The sequence below is a fragment of the Molossus molossus genome, unplaced genomic scaffold (assembly GCF_014108415.1).
Source record: "Molossus molossus isolate mMolMol1 unplaced genomic scaffold, mMolMol1.p scaffold_m16_p_8, whole genome shotgun sequence".
Lineage (NCBI taxonomy): Eukaryota > Metazoa > Chordata > Mammalia > Chiroptera > Molossidae > Molossus > Molossus molossus.
In genome coordinates this window covers 73,107,205-73,126,327 of record NW_023425402.1, presented here as the reverse complement: position 1 = coordinate 73,126,327, position 19,123 = coordinate 73,107,205, and the positions used below count along the sequence as shown (strand labels likewise).

The window sequence follows — 19,123 nt, the reverse complement described above, 5'->3', positions numbered from 1 at the left end:
CTAAATGACTTTTATCCATTTTTATTCAAGAAGATAGATAATAAATGCTTTAAAATCCTGGGTATGATTAATTTCTCTGAGAAAATGTTTTCATAATGCAAGTAGTCTTTGTGAACTAACAAAATTGTACTCATTCATTAACATCAACTGTCCTTAGTCTTATATTAAATGACAGATAACATTTACATTTTAGGAATAAAGAAGAATTATTCATTAATTTTTGTGTCCACATTTTCAAGTTAATCTTATAAAATATAAGAGATTTTAATAGGACAAATGCAATTATTGCTGCTTATTTTTACTATTAAAATATTTACATTGTGTCTAATACTGTTCTTCATTTGCTGATCTATTTATACTTATAGATATATTTCTTCTTTTCCATTTCTGTTATTATATAGAATTCCTGAAACATATGTTCCTACTGAGCTAGTAGTCCTGATGTTAGTTTACACTACACAAATGATAACTGATAAGGAAATGATGGGATTAAGCTGTTCAGGGACTTGCAATAACTTACTATGATAAGAGCAGCTGCCATATCAGTTTTATTAACCCACTAAATCACCACTAATAAATAAGATAATAGCTTTTGTCCCTGATGTCTGAAAACCAAGATTCAACTGATCAAAGTCTACAAGAAATTAAAATGTAACTTCAAATCAGTCTGCTATGTGCATGAAATGTACTCAACTGTGTTCTGCCTTACTTCTCTGAGTTATTCTGAGCAAGGGTGGGATATAAGTTCTTTTTTCTCATCATTGTATCCTTAGGGCCTAGTCAGCTTCAGGACACTCATTAAAGTGTTTATTAAATAAATAAATATTAATAGTGAAAGTTTTTTGACATCATGTACTCTATCTTAATATTCTTTGCAACTCAAAAACTCCTTAGCACTATGTTTTACACATCAATATAAATATGAATAGATCATTCTTGACATAGTATATTTATAACATAAAATAAGCAATACTTTTCACTACTCTTTTGTACCTACATAACGTCATTTTATTTTTACTTATTCAAAATCTAAATTTAAAAACATTGCACAGAAAAATAATCAGATATATATTTTTGGCACTGGTTGTAAATCAAAGAGAAGTGAAGAAAAAACACATAAGCAAAGTCAGTTTTTAACTTTGTGTTGATAATGGGAAGAATCTACCATTGGGGTTATTGGTTTTCTTGGCAGGGAGGGTGACGCGAAGAGAAAAGGAAGGGAAAGAGAGCTGAGACGCTAATATCGCCTGCAACTAGACGGGCTTGGTCCCAAAAGCACACTTAGGTTAGATGCTCTAGGGTGAGGTTTTCTGACCCCAGTGTTCATCTTTAGAGACCTTTAACCATAACCTTTGGCAGCAATGACTTCTTATGAGGAACATCTGACTTGCCACTGGAAACAAATTATTTTCTCTCTTCCTTTTGGTTGAAAAAATTTGGAGCTCATTTTATTTAAACTTGTTTTCATTTTTCACTTTTTGATGAGGGAAAGGGGTAGCACCTGCACAAAGTGATATGTGAGGATTGACCATCTTAATATCCCGGTTATGTCAGAACTTAGAGAAACAGAACTTTAAGTAAACACAGAATTTACTCCTATTTTTTTAGACTTTCTCAACTATCTCTTTGTCATCACATAAAGTGTTTTCCAGATTTTTGGATTTCATACATGGACCAGCAAAATCTGGAAAGTGACATCGTCCATGGACCCTAAAAGCATCTAAAGACAGTTTTAGTTTTGTGCCCACAATACAGAAGAATATTTTATGTTAATCATGATCTAAAATAAAGTATGTCTAAAAGACCCAAATGAAATAATTGGACATATTCTAACATATTCTATAAATATTTGGCAAAAATTGAGAATTTATACTTTTAAATGACCATCATTAATATATTTTAGTATATAATCTACAAAAGTTAAAATAAAGTAATATGCAATTTATTTATATTTTTAAAATATTCAGAGATAGTTTATTTAGGGCATTATGTTAAATGCTATGACAATAAAATAAGTTTTACAAAATTACTAGTAAAATTGGGAGAAATTATAATTCCTGTTTTTCCAAAATTTGTTTACTTCTTCATTTACATTTCTGGTTCATCATTTGCTCCTATTTCTACAGACATAAAAATATCTTTTATAAAATGTAAAATTTTGAAATATTAAACAGCCATTAGAAATGATGATTGTGAAGATAATATACTAACATATAGAAATATTTAGAAAAAATTAAAAGCAGAAAGCAAAATTGTGTTGTACTACAAATTTATTTTTACATAAAATGTAAATATATCTCAATAAATATAAAATAATTTAAAATGTTTTATAATTGAAGCTTGAGAAAATGTTGTTAGCTCTTTGAAAAAGAATCTAATATATTAATCAATTTTTAAAACTTAGGTCAGAAAATAACAATGAAATTTATACTTTAAAAAAATCAAAAGTGCAATTAAACAATTGTTTTGTTAATACGATGAATATCAGAAAGAAGTAGGCTTTACTAGTTGACAAAGCACAAACTCTAGAGCCAAATAAACCTTGATTTAAATGCCAATATTATTATTTTATATTATCTGTATGGGCTTAGGCAAGTCAATAATCTTAACTGCAGTTTCCTCATTTGTAAAACACAGGAATTCCAATCTTGTATTGCCATTGTAAGGATGACTCTGTGTGTGTGTGTGTGTGTGTGTGTGTGTGTGTGTGTGTGTGTTCCATAAATAATAACTTTAACTGTATTGCTGATATTTGGATGCACTGAGTGATTAATTTCATATTGTTAAGACTAGAAAGGTTGAAAGCATATTCATTTCTCTATTCATTGCTATACTTTATTTCACTTAATTTTCACAACAAACCTGTTAGGTAGATATTGTATATTTACTATACTGATGAAAAGCTGAACAATTCATCTAGAGTAATACAGCCCTAAATGGAGGTATGAAATTAAAGCTTAGAATTGTCCGACTTTAAACTTCATGCTACTGACAACTAGACAATGCTGCCTTTTGATTTATACCATCTCCAAATATAAAAATCAAAGGGTATTTCTTGAAAATATATAAAAATAGGAAAACTACCTGGACAAGAATAATTATCTCAAAACATTACCAATTACTAAGTATACAACCTCTATATCGTGCCATATCTTTCAATATCCTTAGTTTACATATGGAATATTTCTTTTTCCTATGATATAAAATACCAGACATATAATAGCAAGTTATAACAAGCAAATGACGTATTAGGAAGGTAGAAGAAAATTCAAATTGCTAATACTTTTTTCTTGGGCATGTCTGCTCTTAGATATCAAACAAATTGCCTAAAGTCACCATTTATTGCTACATAAACCTAAACACTAAAGCCTCACTGTGTCACAAAGGACAGGGTTAATGATTCATCCTTAATCCTAAGGGCTCCTTCTAGGATTAATTGACTTTCTCTGCAGCCTGCCTGCCTGTCCTCTTGTTGATCTTATGAAGAGGATTTCTCAGCATTGCTTTACCTCTATTTCTATTATCTATCAACTTCAAACACAAACTGATCTTTCCTCCACACACAATTCAGTAAAAATCAAATTCAGTAGAAATCAGCCAGATAAATTGAGTCAACTTTGAAAAAAAGCTGACTTGGTCAGAAGGAAAAAGCCAATATTATCTTTCAATCTGGCATTTTATTTCTCCTTTTTAGGCCACAATACTGTTAACATTAATTGGCATCAATCAGATGAATACTAATTGATAATCTATTATATATCAGACAACAGATAAAATATGAGTATAAATGAAACAAAGTCTCTATCCTCAAAATACTCACTATGTGTTGAGGGAAAGAAATACGCTGATTTCACATTAAGATAGGTACCAACAGATATCTGAGAGTACCAAAAAAGAACCCACAATAAATCAAGAGGCTAAAAAAGATTCCAAAGAAGAGGAAATTCATGGAATCTTTTAAATGAATAGTATTTCAATATACTCCCTGGGAAAAGGTCATTCTCAGTGGAGAAAGACAGCATAAACAAAGGAGCGACAGTGAGGGTGACACAGTGGGTAATAGGACAATAATTTGGGAACAGCATAGACTGCATGCTGAGAAATAAGAAGTAGATTATAAGACAGGAAAATGGGTTGTGACCAAATCATAACAGACCTTGAATGTCAAAGTGAGAAAAATTTGTATTTCATAGTAGAAATTATGAGCTGATTAAAGTTTCTGAGCATGGGATAAGCAGGATTGAATCCGAACTTTGGAAGGTCAGTTTGGAAGAAATTATATTGAATAGACTGGAGAGACCACGTCAAAACCGGGCTATGAAAGTGAGAAGGAAGACAGATTCCAGAGAAGTCCAAAAATAGGGCCCCTTCTTTTGGCAAGTGACTAAGACTGAGCTAGACACTGAAGTTGCCACTAGTCACACGTGGGTATTGACCACCTGAAATGTGACTAGTCTCAGTTGAGATGTGCTGTAAGTGTAAAATACACACTGGATCTCAAAAATTTAGTAGAAAACAAAAACATAAAATATCTCAATAATTTTTGTTTTGATTACATGGTAATCAAATGTTCTGGATATGTTGGATTGAATAAAACATTAAAATTAATTTTATCTGCTCTTTTTCATTTTAAATGTGGTTTCTAGAATTGTTTTAAACTATGCAGCTGCATTATATTTCATTGGATGGTGTCAAACTAGATGTCAAGGCAGAAGGAGATATGCACAAGCTAGAAAACGAGGCAGGGGAGGGAAGAGGACCCAGCAGGGCTGTGACGGGAAAGCCATTGAGGAAGTTTTATGTGTGTATTTATTTTAAGAGGACATTATCAAATGCTAGACAAGTGCCCAGGGAAATGAGTAATAGCAAAAATGAGCCATTGGGTTTTTGCCCAAAGACTAGTAAAGAAATGGACTAGAATAGAGGCAAGTAATTCACACTCAGGGAAGTAAGCAGATAGCTACTCTTTCCAGAAACAGCAAAGAGCCCGGCCAGTGTGGTTCGGCAGGTTGGAGTATAGTCCCGTGCACCAAAGAGGCGTGGGTTCAATCCTGGTAAGGCAACCAATCAATGTTTCTCTCTCACATGGATGCCTATCTCCCTTCCTTTCTCTCTCTCAAAAAAAAAATAATAAAAACATATCCTCAGGTGAAGATTTTAAAAGAAAATATAACAGTAATTATGAAGAATAGTATAGTAGGTTTGAGACAATTTAATTTTATCAACATAACGGAGATCTGGATATGTTAGTAGGCTGAAGGAAAGGAAAAACTGAAAAGAGTAAATAATTGATGGGCGAGAACTTGTAACTTCAGGTTCTACAAAGATTGTCACAAGAGAAAAAAAAAAAATAGCTAAAGTTAATAAGAGGGTATTTTATGTTTATATGTACACTAAGAGATGACCAAAGAGGTCATTCGGACATGTTATTTGTCTTCAAGGGGAAAGGGGGAACTTGAAGAAATTATTATCTGAAAAAAAAAAAAAACAGAGGAAGAACCTGAACCATGATTCAGCCCCTGGCTTTGGCCTTGCTCTTTAGAAGTGTGAACTCCATTTGGTCACTTACTTAGTTATATACATTTCTCTTTCATGACACTGGTGCCTTCAGGAGTGGCTTTAAGATGATGAAAATGATTCATTTAAATTATTTCATCAGAAAAAATATTATGATTTCTTTGTGTAAATTTTGATTTTTAAATAAACATTATTCTCAAATCCAAATATTTTTCTTTTTAGTTGTTGTAGTTGGTGAAAGTCTGCTTCATCAAGAAGAAAATACCTGGTTCTACTTACCTATAAAGACAATACTTATCTTACATTGTGTCAATTACCATGCACAAGGTAGCATATGTACAGGTCTGATATATGCTTATTGATGTCTTACTTTGAATGGCCTCTTGTTCCAAGCCGCCTTGTTGTTAAGAGGGGAAATTTCTGGCGAATTGTCTAAAAAGAAAGTCAGTTACTTTAGCTTTCAGAAGGTGTGTGGTTCTATTGCAAGTCACCCATAACTAATTAATTCTAGAAAGTAAACGTTAAACTTCAAGTAAATATTTAGTCTGGGAAAAGTAATATCATACACATATTGATAAGCAACAATACATGGGCAGAGGCAGGAAGGCACTTTTTTGGTGAGATTGTTCTACTTGGAAATTCAATTTCCAAGGCAGATCATACCAATATCTGCTTTTGCTTGATGTTATTACTGGGGCAATTATTACTTTATCGACCTACTAGAAAGGTTTAGGTTTCTTTATAATAACTCTTCCCAGATGTTTACCCACAATTAAATATCCATCGCCAGCACTGCGAGGGAGGGCGCAGGACACTTCCTCTGCTTTACTGGGTCTCCGCAGCAGCGTTTTAAAATGTTTCTTCTCTGTGTTTCTTTCTCTGAATTTGCTAAAACTTACCATCTGATCAAACAAAAATCTCTTCTACATAAAGTCAGGGTTTTTAACCTGGATAATAGGAGATCCACACATGATTTCCTGAAAACATGGATGTGTTAATTTCTTGTGAAATGGTTTTGTGGTTTCTATCATATTCTCAAGGTATTTGCATGACTCCCCAAAGAGTTAAGAATTACTATCCTAAAGTGGACTCAGAAAATAGTAATGCTAAAATGGAATTTAAAAGTTGACTTATCCAACCTCCTTATTTTATAGAATGAGTGAACTGAGTTTTGAAGAAGTTAAATGCTTTTCAGAAGGTCTCACAACAAATTAGTCACCGTCGAGGCTGGAACCTAAATCACTGGATTACCAGGTGCCATATCACACTATCTTTCGTAAACAGATAGATTTTTTTTTTTTTAAGTAAGGTAATAAATCATTTTATTTTATCTTTTTAAAGTGAGAAGCTGGATCATAATATTCATTATTTTCTGGACAATGAGTCCCTCTACAGGCTAAAATTTGGATTTCAGGTTATATAATATGCAATGTTTGAGACTTAATTAAACTTTCTACAGTTTTGGGAATATCCTAGATTATTAGACAATAGAACATGACAAGAATCTCAAAAAATAAAGATAAAAAAACAAGATTTTCCCAAAATACTAATAGTGTTTCCTAATTCTCTAATTGAGATTAACATATATAAATAGAGTAATGTCAGTCCTATGGATTCCCATCCTAATCATATAGTGTGGGTAGAAAGAAATGTTTATAAATAAGAGAAATTTAACCAATTCCATCACATCTTGGAGTTTGAGGTGTAAACATACTCAGAGTAAAATGGAGAATTAGAAGAACTATTTATGTAATAGAATAAAAATGTATTAAAAACTCATATACTTGCAATAAATAATAAACATAATCACCAATTGCATTAACAAGATACTTGTCACCTCTACTTAATTTTGCTTCTCAATACAAACCATGCCACACTCTGTAATATATCTTTCTTTGAAGGGAAATGTCACTACTCAAATAAAGTTTCCTTTAAGGATATATTAAATCTTCTGATAGCCACAGTTTTAATACTCAAAACATTTAGTAGTTAAAGGTAAAACACATAATAGGTAAAGTTAAAGTAAAATATATAGTAGTTCCAGATACAGCTCTTAAGAGACTTTATTTATGCTTGAGAAATGGATTTCTTAATATTCTGTATGAAAACTTGTGCAGATGAATGTTTCCATACTGTCTGTCTGATATGCAGTAATTTAAAGAAGTATAGTCAATATGTGTCACTTACCTTTCCAAATGTGGCTGCACAGGCTGGCTCTAATTTCTCTTTCCTGCAGAAATCTAAATAATGTGCATAAAGGATGCACCGTGGTAAGCAAACTCCTTCACATACAATGTAATTCTCTTCAAGCCTAAGGGAAAAAGGCAAAAAGTTAGCTCAAACATTTTGTTTACTTTTCCTTTCCATTCCCCTTTCATATTGATTTAATGCTCATTTTGAATAGAGACTATGCAAATGAGTTCATGAGTAGACATAAGCAGACTTCCTTTATTCAGGATATTATTCAAAATCAGATCACAGGATTAATGTCAGAAGAGCAAGAACCCCAATGGACACCTGCCAGTGCAGTTAAAATATAATGACTAACATAAAACCACTCCTGGGTGATCCATACCTCAAAGAATAGGTCTTATTTCTATGTAAATCCTCACTGTTCATCGGGGTTTGCTCTGTGATCTACAAATATTAATGGTGAAATTGAAGATGATGGTTTTGTAAAAGAACGTTCTCAACACTAAAGGGCTGCTAGGCTTCAGGATGGCAAATGTCTATAATCATTTACTTTCACTCACAAACTAGTTCTGAACTCTGCATTGTTAGGGAAGCATGGTGGTGCATTTATTTAGAAAATACATAAAAATAATCTCATTTTACTTAACCCTGAAATGGTACTGATTTATTTCTATTCGACACCATTTAGCTGTGAACAGTACAGAAATTCCTTAAAACATTCTGTGCACTCAAGACATTATTTAATTCTCTGTACAAACTTGAAAACATGACATAAATTTTTCTCTATATTATAAATATAATACAAATTTTGAAAATTTAGAGATAATTCTATTTAAATTTGACATCTATAATTATAATTAAACATAATTTATACAAATGTAATGATATATATTTAAGGGTTACAAATATCTGAACAACAAGAAATCAGAACTTGTGGGTCCTAGTTCCCATTTATCTAACAATTCAGTAGGTAATTTTGGCTAAAGCTTACCCATTTTATGTATAGTAAAGTCATAATTATTACAATATGAGAACAATACAATATAGAGCACTAATCAGATTAAAATTCAATGGAACTCTTTCAGATCTCTGATTTAATGCATTCCCAAGGTACATAAGATAAAAGGTAAAGGATGTTTCTAAAGCAGGTGCAGCATCAGACATCTATTTTACTATGAAGAAAAAAAAAAGAACCAAAACCAAGTAGGATTTGTAAACACCTAGTTGGCAGTGAAAATTGGAGTTACTCAGCCAGATTTTTCACTTTAACCTTCAGTTCTAATTTTTACCATCCCGAATATAATCTATAAATTTAAGAGAAATTTCTCAAAATACAAATAACTCAGGTTTTTCTTCTAATATATAACACCTTTTTGGTGAAAGAGTGTGGAAAATTTAAATTAAAACAACAGCATTTTATAGTTTCAAAAAATATGAAAATCACTGAGAAACACTCAACTATTTAAAAATTATATGTTAATGAATTCATATAATGCCTATTTTTCACCTGGCTGCTTTGATGTTGTTGTAGGCATTGCTTTTGTCTTCAAATTACAAAGTAATCCTACACATGAGTACAATGTTAATTTGGAGTATAAATTATTCTTTATTAAATCATAGTGCATTCATATTTATAAAATAAAAACCCAAGTTTGTTTCCATTCACTCAATTTGAACTGGAAAAAAATGAAAGTGATCATTCAGAAGACCTCCATAATATATCTGAAATCAAAACACTTTTGCCCCAATTTTCCTCATGAAAATAGTTGTATCCTAAATATTCCAGATTATTAGCTCAATTATTTAGTGCTCTAGTGTATTCTTAACCAGAGAGTATGACATCAACTTCAATAGTTAAGCCATAACTTTAGAAGATCACAGGTTTGTATTTCAAATATTTGAAAGGGTTCAAGTATATAATTATAAAAATTTAGTACACAAAACTGTAATTTAGTATTATAATAAATAAAAATAAAATTTTACTGGGTTTTTTTTTTTTTTTGCCTTTTGTAAGATGTAAGTAATCAGTGAATAGATCTTTTAATTTGATTATTATTTAAAATTGAGAAAAAATTTATACTCCTATTTCTTCACTATGAGGAGAAATTTAATGTTATATTTTACTTTAAATCCTTCTGCCTTTTAGATCAATATTACAAAATGTTCTTTATAGAAAGAACCTACTGATAAATTGTTGGTTTTAAAAGATTTTTCACAAAATCTAATATGTGACATTTCACTATAATCAATCATATATGACAGGTGCTATAAAAATAGTTGAACATTTATTTAAGTTAATAGCAATATCTTAACTGATTTTTCTATGTCTTCTAGTTCAAACGCATTTCATCTTACGGTCAATACAGTTTTTAATTTACCCTGTTTCACATTTGCCCTCTTACAGAAAAGGCAATGTAAGATCTTTCATCTTTTTAAGTTGTTTTTTAAAGCCATGTTTTGTAAAAACAAAACTGCCAAACAGCAAGTATATAAGGAGCAAACTGATTTCATGTTAATCAAATAAGTCATAAAACATTATTGTTTACATTTGAATAAATTATAGTTTTAGTTAATAATAAAGTAATGTGGTTTTTATTTGTACTGCAGATCATTTTTCATCAATACCAGAATATGTCTCTATGCCAAATATTTAGTGGAAAAAAAATGGATACGTTTCTAATTTGTCTTTTAAACACACACCAAAAAAGTTTGAGGGAGAGGCAAAATGAGAAAAGCAAATATTCTGAAGATACTGACTTTTAAGACTCAACAGGTGATTAACTGTACCCCTGTGGGCGAGTCTTACCACTGCAGGGTGAGCTGTGTCTGCTTCTTTTTATCCTTCATAATCTGCGTGATGGTTTTCTTCTGAGACAAGTGTGGATGGGCTGCTTTGGTTTTGCTGTCGTGACTGTCCGAATCCTCTTCTTCAGAGGAAAAGTTACCATTGCTTAAATGCATTTCTGATTGCAAGTTGAAAAGATGATAAAGAAAATCAGAATATAAAATCAATTAAATAACCTCATCATGTACCTTTGCGTCGAACGGGGTGCCCTTTGGGAGCCCAGGAGAAGACCTATGCAAAGTCCCTCGATTTCTGGTTAACAAATATTTTCCTGGGGGGAAAACAAACAGTCTACGTATCTGTATGATACGGGGAGTTTATTTTTATTATTGGACGCCTTTTTAGACTACATCGTCCCTGTCCCAATCACATCAGCTGAGGGAGCAGGGCACTGACCTGATTTAACTCCGGTCCGCAGCTCTGAGTCTTCTTTCTCTCCGCTGCCCAGCGCGCCTCCCGGCTGCGCTTCCGCCGCTAGGTACACCCTTTCCTCGGGGTACACGAGCAAGCCCTTGCCCAGGAGCTGCACGCAACACTCCTCCTGGCCCTCCGAGGAAACTGTGGGCGAAGGCTGCACCTGCGGGAAGGCGTCCTCCAGCTCCGGGACCTTGGCCATCCTCCTGGCCACGGGAGACCTGGGCACCGCCGCTCCGCCGGCTCCCCGCGGAGCCTCAGGCCGGGGCGGGGCGGGGCGGGGCGGGGCTGGGGACCCGGCTACAGGGCGGGGGCCGCAGGCTCGGGATCCCCGCGGCGTGGCGGGGAAGGAGGGCTTGGCACATACAGCTCGGATCGCCCTGGGAGCCGGGTGGGCCGAGGAGCGACTGCCTTTCTCCACCTGTCTGCGGTCCCGACGGATGCTCAACTCGGAACTCGCTCCCTCACCTGCGCCCGTCTCGCCGGAGCCATGGAGTCCCGTTCTTTACATCTCCTCCACCCTCTTTTCCCTCTTTCTCTCAGTTTGCGCCGGGCCCGACGACACTTTTCATAACCCACCTAGGAAGGCCAGAGGAAGCTCCACTGTCCTGTCCGGGGAAAGAGCAGCTGTCCCATCCTTACTCGCAGGAGACATAAACGATGCGCCTGTCTGGCAGCCTTGACTGTTGTCCCTGACCAGGGAGATGAGGACCCAGACCACCGGTCTGGGCCGGGTTCTTTATTCCGGGGCTATCCTTAGGGTTGATGAGGGCTCTTCTCCGTAACTTGGGGACAGACACCATTGCACTGCACGTGTCCAGATTGCCCTGCTACGCCGGTGCACAAGGGCTCAGAATCCCAGGCCCCGCTTTCCTGGAGGTTCGGGCCCTGCTTGGAGGAGAAGATGGGTTCGCAACCATTTGCAGTATTTTGTGTTTTAAATGTGTCCCTCTGGATTCTTCATCTCTTGTACCTCTGGGTATTGTAATGAACATTTGTTGAAGTGAAAATGAAATCGCAGTACGTATTTCATTTCCCATCCAAAATGGCAAGAGAGTCACATGTGTTGAAAACGATTAAGTGTGCTCTCTGTAAGACAGAGACATCAGTTGAGTTATGGGGTGTGTGTTGCCTGACTGCCACATAATCTTTCATTCCATCATTTGTTCTTTTGACACATATTCCCTGTACTTACTATACACCAAGCACTGTCCAAAAAGAGCAAAGAGCCTATTCTGGTTCACATTGCCTCACCACAACCCACAGCCTGCCGTGCTCTCTTGGAGTATTAGAAACAGAAATCACCTCTGACCTTGAATTTAATATTACTACATTACATCAAAATTTAACAGAAAAAAACAAAATGGGACCCAAGGTTGAAGAGTGAATTATGATGAGAATAATCAGCTGAAGAGCATTACCTGGCCTAAGCAACCAAGATTATGGGGGTATCTAAACCTTTGCCATTTTTTAAGCATCACTTGTTGAGAAAGGCATTACCTCTCTGTCAAAAGCTTTCTCCTTACCTGGTATTTCCAGCAGCTGGGTTCAAGCTGGAGCCAGTCACCCAGCCATGCACCCAAAACTCTGAGGCCATACTCCCCCCAAGGACAATTCTGCATATCAATCTCCTCTACCCAATCCCCCAAAAGCCTCAGAGCTTTCCCAGTCCAAGGGGCTTAGATCTACAGTACTAACGTTTAGAATGTTCACACTTTACAGAGACACTCTCAGACTCATTCTATAAAGGGAATCCCAGTGGTTGACTGTGCACAAAAGTCTGCCCACTTACATCCCATAATCAGAAGAGAAACATTAGGAAAATACTGGGATTTATTTTTGAATTTTAAAAAATAACTGAATAACTGGCCACTTGCTATCCAGGTTGACTGCGTGCACGTGTGTGTGTGTGTGTGTGTGTGTGTGTGTGTGTGAGTCATAATGACAGAAAGTGAGTACTTGGCAATTATACAGTTGAATTGATCAATGGAAACACAAACCAAGATCATTTAAAGCCCACAGTGAACTTTCTGCCTCAATTTTAAGTAAACCATTTGCCTAACAAGGTAACATGTAAGTTCTTTGTGATTCTCGTTAGAAATAGAAATTGAATAGATGTGTAACAAGTAAAGAGTTTGAATCAGTACTCAAAAAGAAAGTGAAGAGATTAGCCAAAAAACATGTACGCGTAGCCCTTGGTCACAGACAACAGTGTGGTTAAGGCCAGGGGAGGGAGAGTTGGGCTGGGAGAAGGGGAGAAGAGAGAGAGAAAAATGGGAAACATCTGTAATAGTGTCAACAATAAAATATAAATTTAAATAACAAAACAACAACAAAAACTTCCCAGGACAAGAGGCTTCACTGGTGAATTATACCAAATGTTTAAAGAATTAATGTCAATCCTTCTCCAACTTATGGCAAGCAGTGAAAGCAATGCTCAAAAATGTGTGTGTGTGTGAGGGACATCTGTAGTCATACCAAATTGTCATTTGTGATTATTATAATTAATATGAATCCATGAGACCAATGTTTTAGAGACATATAGTAATAAACAAGTTATAAGATCCTAGACAGGAAAATAAGTAAATGTGGAGAAGACCTCTTAAAATAGTGATTCATAACATTTTGTTTTTTATATTCCCTTTAAAAATTTTATGTAAGTCATAGAATCTCCCGTGGGGCGGGGTGGGGGGAGGGGAAGCCTATAAATACACACATATATGCATACAAAATTCTGCATGCAATTTGGCAGATCCTATGTAAAGACTATCTGTAAAAATTATTCTGTGTGTTTTTTTTAAAAGCACAATGATATCTGAGAAAGGAGATTCTTAGAAGTTCCCAAATGACAGTAAAGGGGAAAGGAAAAGGATTTGGAGTTAGATTCATTTGCACTCATTCTCATTGTGACTCTGGCCACTTCACCTTTCTGTTCTCTCTCTAAATTCAAAAATATAGTGCCTATCTATAGCAGACTATGGCTGCTCTGTCCAGATCCCCTTGGATTCCCCTCACATTTTCTGACCACCCTTTCCCCGCTTCCACATCACAGGAACCAGCTTCACCAGCACTACCTGAGAGCACCTGAGACTCTTTGGAGGAACTGCCATGGGCTACCAGACCACCATTGCCCATGAACAGAGAGAGCCCATGTGCCTCAGTGTTTATATACGTCCTTGGCAGCCCTTAGCCAACGACTGAGGAGTAGGGAGAACAAAAGCCAAGTTCATTGATCTCATGGTAGATAAATTGAGATTGCAATTTATACTCCAAAGCTCCTCCTTGGGGTCAGGCTGAAGCATCTTCTCCTGGACAATTCCTGAAATCTCATCTTTGGTTTCTTTCCCGTCTCTGTCCTCCTATCCCTACTCCCTTACCTGCTTCTCCTAGAAACACTTCCTTAACAATCACTTTTCAAGATTATTATTTGACTCAAATTGTGCTGAAATAAGACATCATATTACAGAATTTATGTAAGAATTAAATAAAATAAAGAAAAACCTAATACAGTACCTGGGACTTAAAGCTCTCAATGAAACGTATCTAATGTTTTTATTCTGAAACTTTAAATCCCTTTTTGTGCTCATAGACAAGGAAAGAAATTTTTTTCTTTTTTTCACTGCAGAAAGGTTCTGAGAAATATCTTTCTCCTTGGGCTTAGTATGTTCTGGAATAATCATATTCTGTGAAACTCTTTTGTGAAGGCTCATGTCTCCTCTAATTTTTTTTCTATTTACAAAGATTATTTTTTAAATGTAGAAAGTACATTTTATTCTGCCTTCAGGTAATACATTGCACATTGTTGTTGATGATGAGGTAATTCTTGAGATGTTCTAAATTACGTAACATTGGCTGGAGAGTAAAAGAAAGGAACAGAACAGTTATTCTGTTATAAGCTGTGGACCAAATGACAAAAGACTGCTCATATTCATATGCGTGTGTTGGAACTTCCTGATTAACTTCCAGATGGCTATTTCCACAATTATCCAAGAGAAAATAGACAGGTGTCTTTGAACTCCAGTAGCCTCAGGATGTTTACACATAAACTTTCTAGATTATTGTCCCCCAATGCAAGGAATCACCCTTCTTCCTCATTGGTTATGTGCCTATTCCAGAGCTGACCCCACTTCACCTTTTCCCACCCCCTTTGCCTTCAGATACTGTAAATTCGTTCAGAGAGTTTGACTTACATCTTTCCCCTCCTCTGTGCTCTCATTTGAAGTGTAAAAATGGTTACAAATTCTGGGACAATGGGCATATAGGGCTTCCCAACCAACAACACTGCAGGTGGCTCAGGCTTCATGCTCCAAGACTGATTTTCTTTGTAGCTAGTATTTTTGGCTCAATAAAACTTTTCTTGAAAAAAAACTTTCAGCCATGGCGGTTAAATTTTGGTTTAATACTGCTTGAAATGAAAGCACAGTCAGTTATGAACCTAACAACAGAATCCCAATGTACATAAAGCAAATACTGATTTTGACAAAGGGGCCAAGACTATTCAGTAGGGAAAGAATAGCCTTTTCAACAAATGTTGCTAAAACAATTGACTATCCACACACAAAAGAAATGTTTTTCTCATGAATTTGAAATCTTACTTCACAAAATATACAAAAATTACCTCAAAATAGACCAAAGATTAAATATAAGTGTTAAATGTCTACAACTCTTAGAAGAAAACCGAGTTTTAAATTTTCTCATGACCTTGGACTGGGAAAATATTTCTTAAATATGATACCAGGAGCACAAGCAACAAAAGAAATAAAATAGATATCTTGAACTCCATTAAAATGTGTGTTTCAAAGGACACTATCAAGAAAATAAAAAGACAACACACAGAATGACAAAATATTTGAAAATCACGTATCTGATAAGGGTCTATTAACCAGAATATGTAAAGGAGTCTTATAATTTAACAATAAAAAGATAACTGCCTAACTTAAAAATGTGCAAAAGATTTGAAAAGATATTTCTTCAGAGAAAAATAAACAAATGACCAACAAGCACATAGAAAGATGCTCAGCATCATTTGCATTAAGGAAATGCAAATCAAAACCACAATGAGATAGCACTTCACTCCCACTAGGATTTACAGTTTTAAAAAAAGAAATAGAAAATAAGTGTTGGTGACAATGTGGAGAAATTAGAAACTTCATACATTGCTGGTGGGGATATAAAATGGTGCGGTCTGGCAGTTACTCAGAAAGTTAAACATAGAATTGTCATATGAACCAGTAATTCTCTTCCTAAGTATAGACCCAAGAAAACTAGAAACATATGGTCACATAAAAACTTGTACATAAATGTTTATAGAAGCATTATGCGTAATAGTCAAAGTAAATACAACCCATATGTCCATGGATTGTTGAATAGATAAGTACAATGTGGTATAGCCATTAAAAGGACTATTATTCAACCATAAAAAATAAAGAAGCACTGATATACATGCTATAATATGGGTGAATCTTGCAAGCATTATGCTAAGTGAATGAGACCAAATATAAAAGACCTCATATTGCCCTGACCAGTTTGGCTCAGTGGTTAGAGCGTTAGCCTGAGGTCCAGAGAGACCCGGGTTTGATTTCCACTAAGGGCAAGGACCTCGGTTGCAGTTTGTCCCCTGCCCTGGTTGGTCGTGTGGGTGGCAGCCACTTGATGTATCCCTTTTATGTCGATGTTTCTCTCTCTCTTCCTCTCTCTCCCTCCCATTCTATCTGAACAAAAAATGAAAAAGAATCCTTGGGTAAGGATAAAAAAAAAAAAGACCTCATATTATATGATTCCATTTATATGAAGATCCAAAAATAAGCAAATCTATAGAGGCAGAAAGTAGGATAATTATGGCCAGAGGTTGGAGGTAGGAGGTAAGGGGGTGCCTGTTTAATAGATACGGGGTTTCTTTTCTGGAACTAGTAGTGATGGTTGCACAGTATTGTGAATATGCTTTTAAAAATCAATGAATTATACACTTCGAAATGTTTAAAATGGTGAATTTTATCACAATAAAGAAAAAAAATTTAAATAAGCAAGGTCAGGTTATTATAGAAACAACTTAAGGATCTTCTATATTCATACCATATAAGAATGACTTCTTAGTCCAAGACTCTGTTTTAAAGGAAATTACAGCTTATACACACCTCGCAGGCTCATTCTTAAAACTTGAGCTCTCAGTTTTATTATTCTCCTGTAAACTTCAATTAATTGTGTCTCCATTTTGTTCCTTCTTCAAGTCTAATTTCTTTATCTTTGATCTTGGTCGTGCAATGTTAACTTTTCCCGTGTGTGTGCACGCGCACGTGTGTGTGTGTGTGTGTGTGTGTGTGTGTGTCTTTATTGCATGTAGGTTGAGAAAGAAGTAATGGGAAACAGAAAAAGGAGAAAGAAAGAAAAGGAAAGGTCAGGAAATGGCTGAGAAGATTGAGACAGTTGATAAAAAGAGGGGCAGAGAGAGATAAAATATATCCAGTTGGTTAGAATTTAGGAGACTGGGTTGATGGCTCCAGCCCCATGTGGGAAGAAAACCCAGTTTCCCATAATTGCAAATCAATGTAAAAGGTAAATTAATTTGGAGAACATGCAAGAAATGGATTTTCTAGCAAACTATAGCCAGATTTCACCTGGATGGTGATCAGGGCTAGGAAAGGAAGCGTGTAGTTTGAAATGGGGTGAATGGCAGGTGCTAATGTTACTTAAAGGAAAAATCAGCATTGCCTAATGACAAATGTACAGGTCTTGCATGGAATGGAAAAGTTAATTACCAGATTGCAGTCTTTAGGGACTATCAGGAAAATAAGAAGCACTTTTTATCTAAAATAACTGTTCAACCAGTAGCTCTGACGTTGAGCCAGAACTCACTATAGTCGTTGTCAAACAGTTACCAGACAATAGCATTTTTTTATCATGTGTCGTAAGCTTAGAAAAGAGACTTCAGCTTGAATGGAGACCCAGAGCTAGTAACTCAGCCCTGAAACAGTAATGTCTCTATTGAGAGAATGCTGATGAAATCCTTTCACGTGTGGACATTTCATTAGATTTTCTTAGGGCTGCAAGATTTTCTTGCCTTGTAACTTTTCATACTATGAACCCCAATGAGTGGCTAATGTTAAGATGTTTATTTGTTATTTAATATGTTGTTTAGAAAAATAAAAATGCCAGGTGAGAGAGTAAATAAGCCTTCATTACATTACTCTCTTTGCTTTTCTCAATATTAAAATTGTTTCAAAATAAAATTTTGAAAGCAGAGTAAGTTTTTTATCTTTAGTAAAATTTGACATATAATTGTTTGTAAATAGAAGATATTTACATAATTTTAGGGATGCAAATGTACACATAAGATACCTTAAAGCTAGGGAAATATATGTTTTATTTACAACAATGTTACTGTTAAAAATAGAGAGTACATTTAAAATATTTTAATATTTACTTCTCTAGTCAAAGGCACTTTACATTTTATTGAAAGTTATTTTGTTCAATCTTGACATCCCATGTCTCCAGCAACCTTTGTCCTTCACATGTAAATAACCACTTACCTCTCACTCCATTTCCAATAAAAGATAGTTTAATGGTCTTTTTTAGATTAATATAAAACTAATTGTATGTTTGCAAGAGTGAAGAAAAAAACAGATTAGGTTAATCTATGTAGAAAAGTAAATAATGCATTGCTTTATGTGTATTTGAAAACTGCTTCTTATGTAGAGTTATAATAAATATATGTAATCAATAGCAAAACTATAACTTGCAAATCAAATTAAATATTAAATGTACATATTAAACAGAAGCTGGTACATAGTAGATACCTAGTAAATATTTGTTACAGGCCCTGGCCAAGTAGCTCAGTTGGTTGGAGTGCCATCCTGATATGCCAGGGTTGTGGGTTCATTCCCTGGTCAGGCATATACAAGAGTCAACCACTGAACGTATAGATGAGCAGAATGACAGATTTATGTTTCTCTCTCGTCCTCTAAAATAAATACATTTTTAAAGGTAAATATTTGTTACAAAAATGAGTGGAAAGTGGTGGCAGCCCTCCATCCTCTCCTTCATTCAACCAAAAATAAATTATCATGGCCCGGGGATTGAAAAATAATAAGACGTGATTTCTCTCCCTTCAGTACTTTTACTCTAGTGGGGAGGAAGGTATATTACAATATAACATGG

The 19,123-nt window shown here is 35.1% G+C and overlaps 1 protein-coding gene across 1 annotated transcript in view; it reads right to left on the bottom strand.

The window, feature by feature from the left end:
- RFX6 (regulatory factor X6) overlaps nt 1-11,224 on the bottom strand; it is a 59,112-nt gene extending 47,888 nt beyond the window's left edge. The window contains exons 1-4 of the mRNA XM_036249126.1: nt 10,952-11,224; nt 10,517-10,673; nt 7,705-7,828; nt 5,888-5,949 (exon numbers count right to left, since the gene is read on the bottom strand). Coding sequence (XP_036105019.1) covers nt 5,888-5,949; nt 7,705-7,828; nt 10,517-10,673; nt 10,952-11,171 — 563 coding nt within the window. The 5' untranslated portion in view covers nt 11,172-11,224. The remainder of the gene's footprint in view (nt 1-5,887; nt 5,950-7,704; nt 7,829-10,516; nt 10,674-10,951) is intronic.
- Between the last annotated feature and the right edge of the window lie 7,899 nt (nt 11,225-19,123).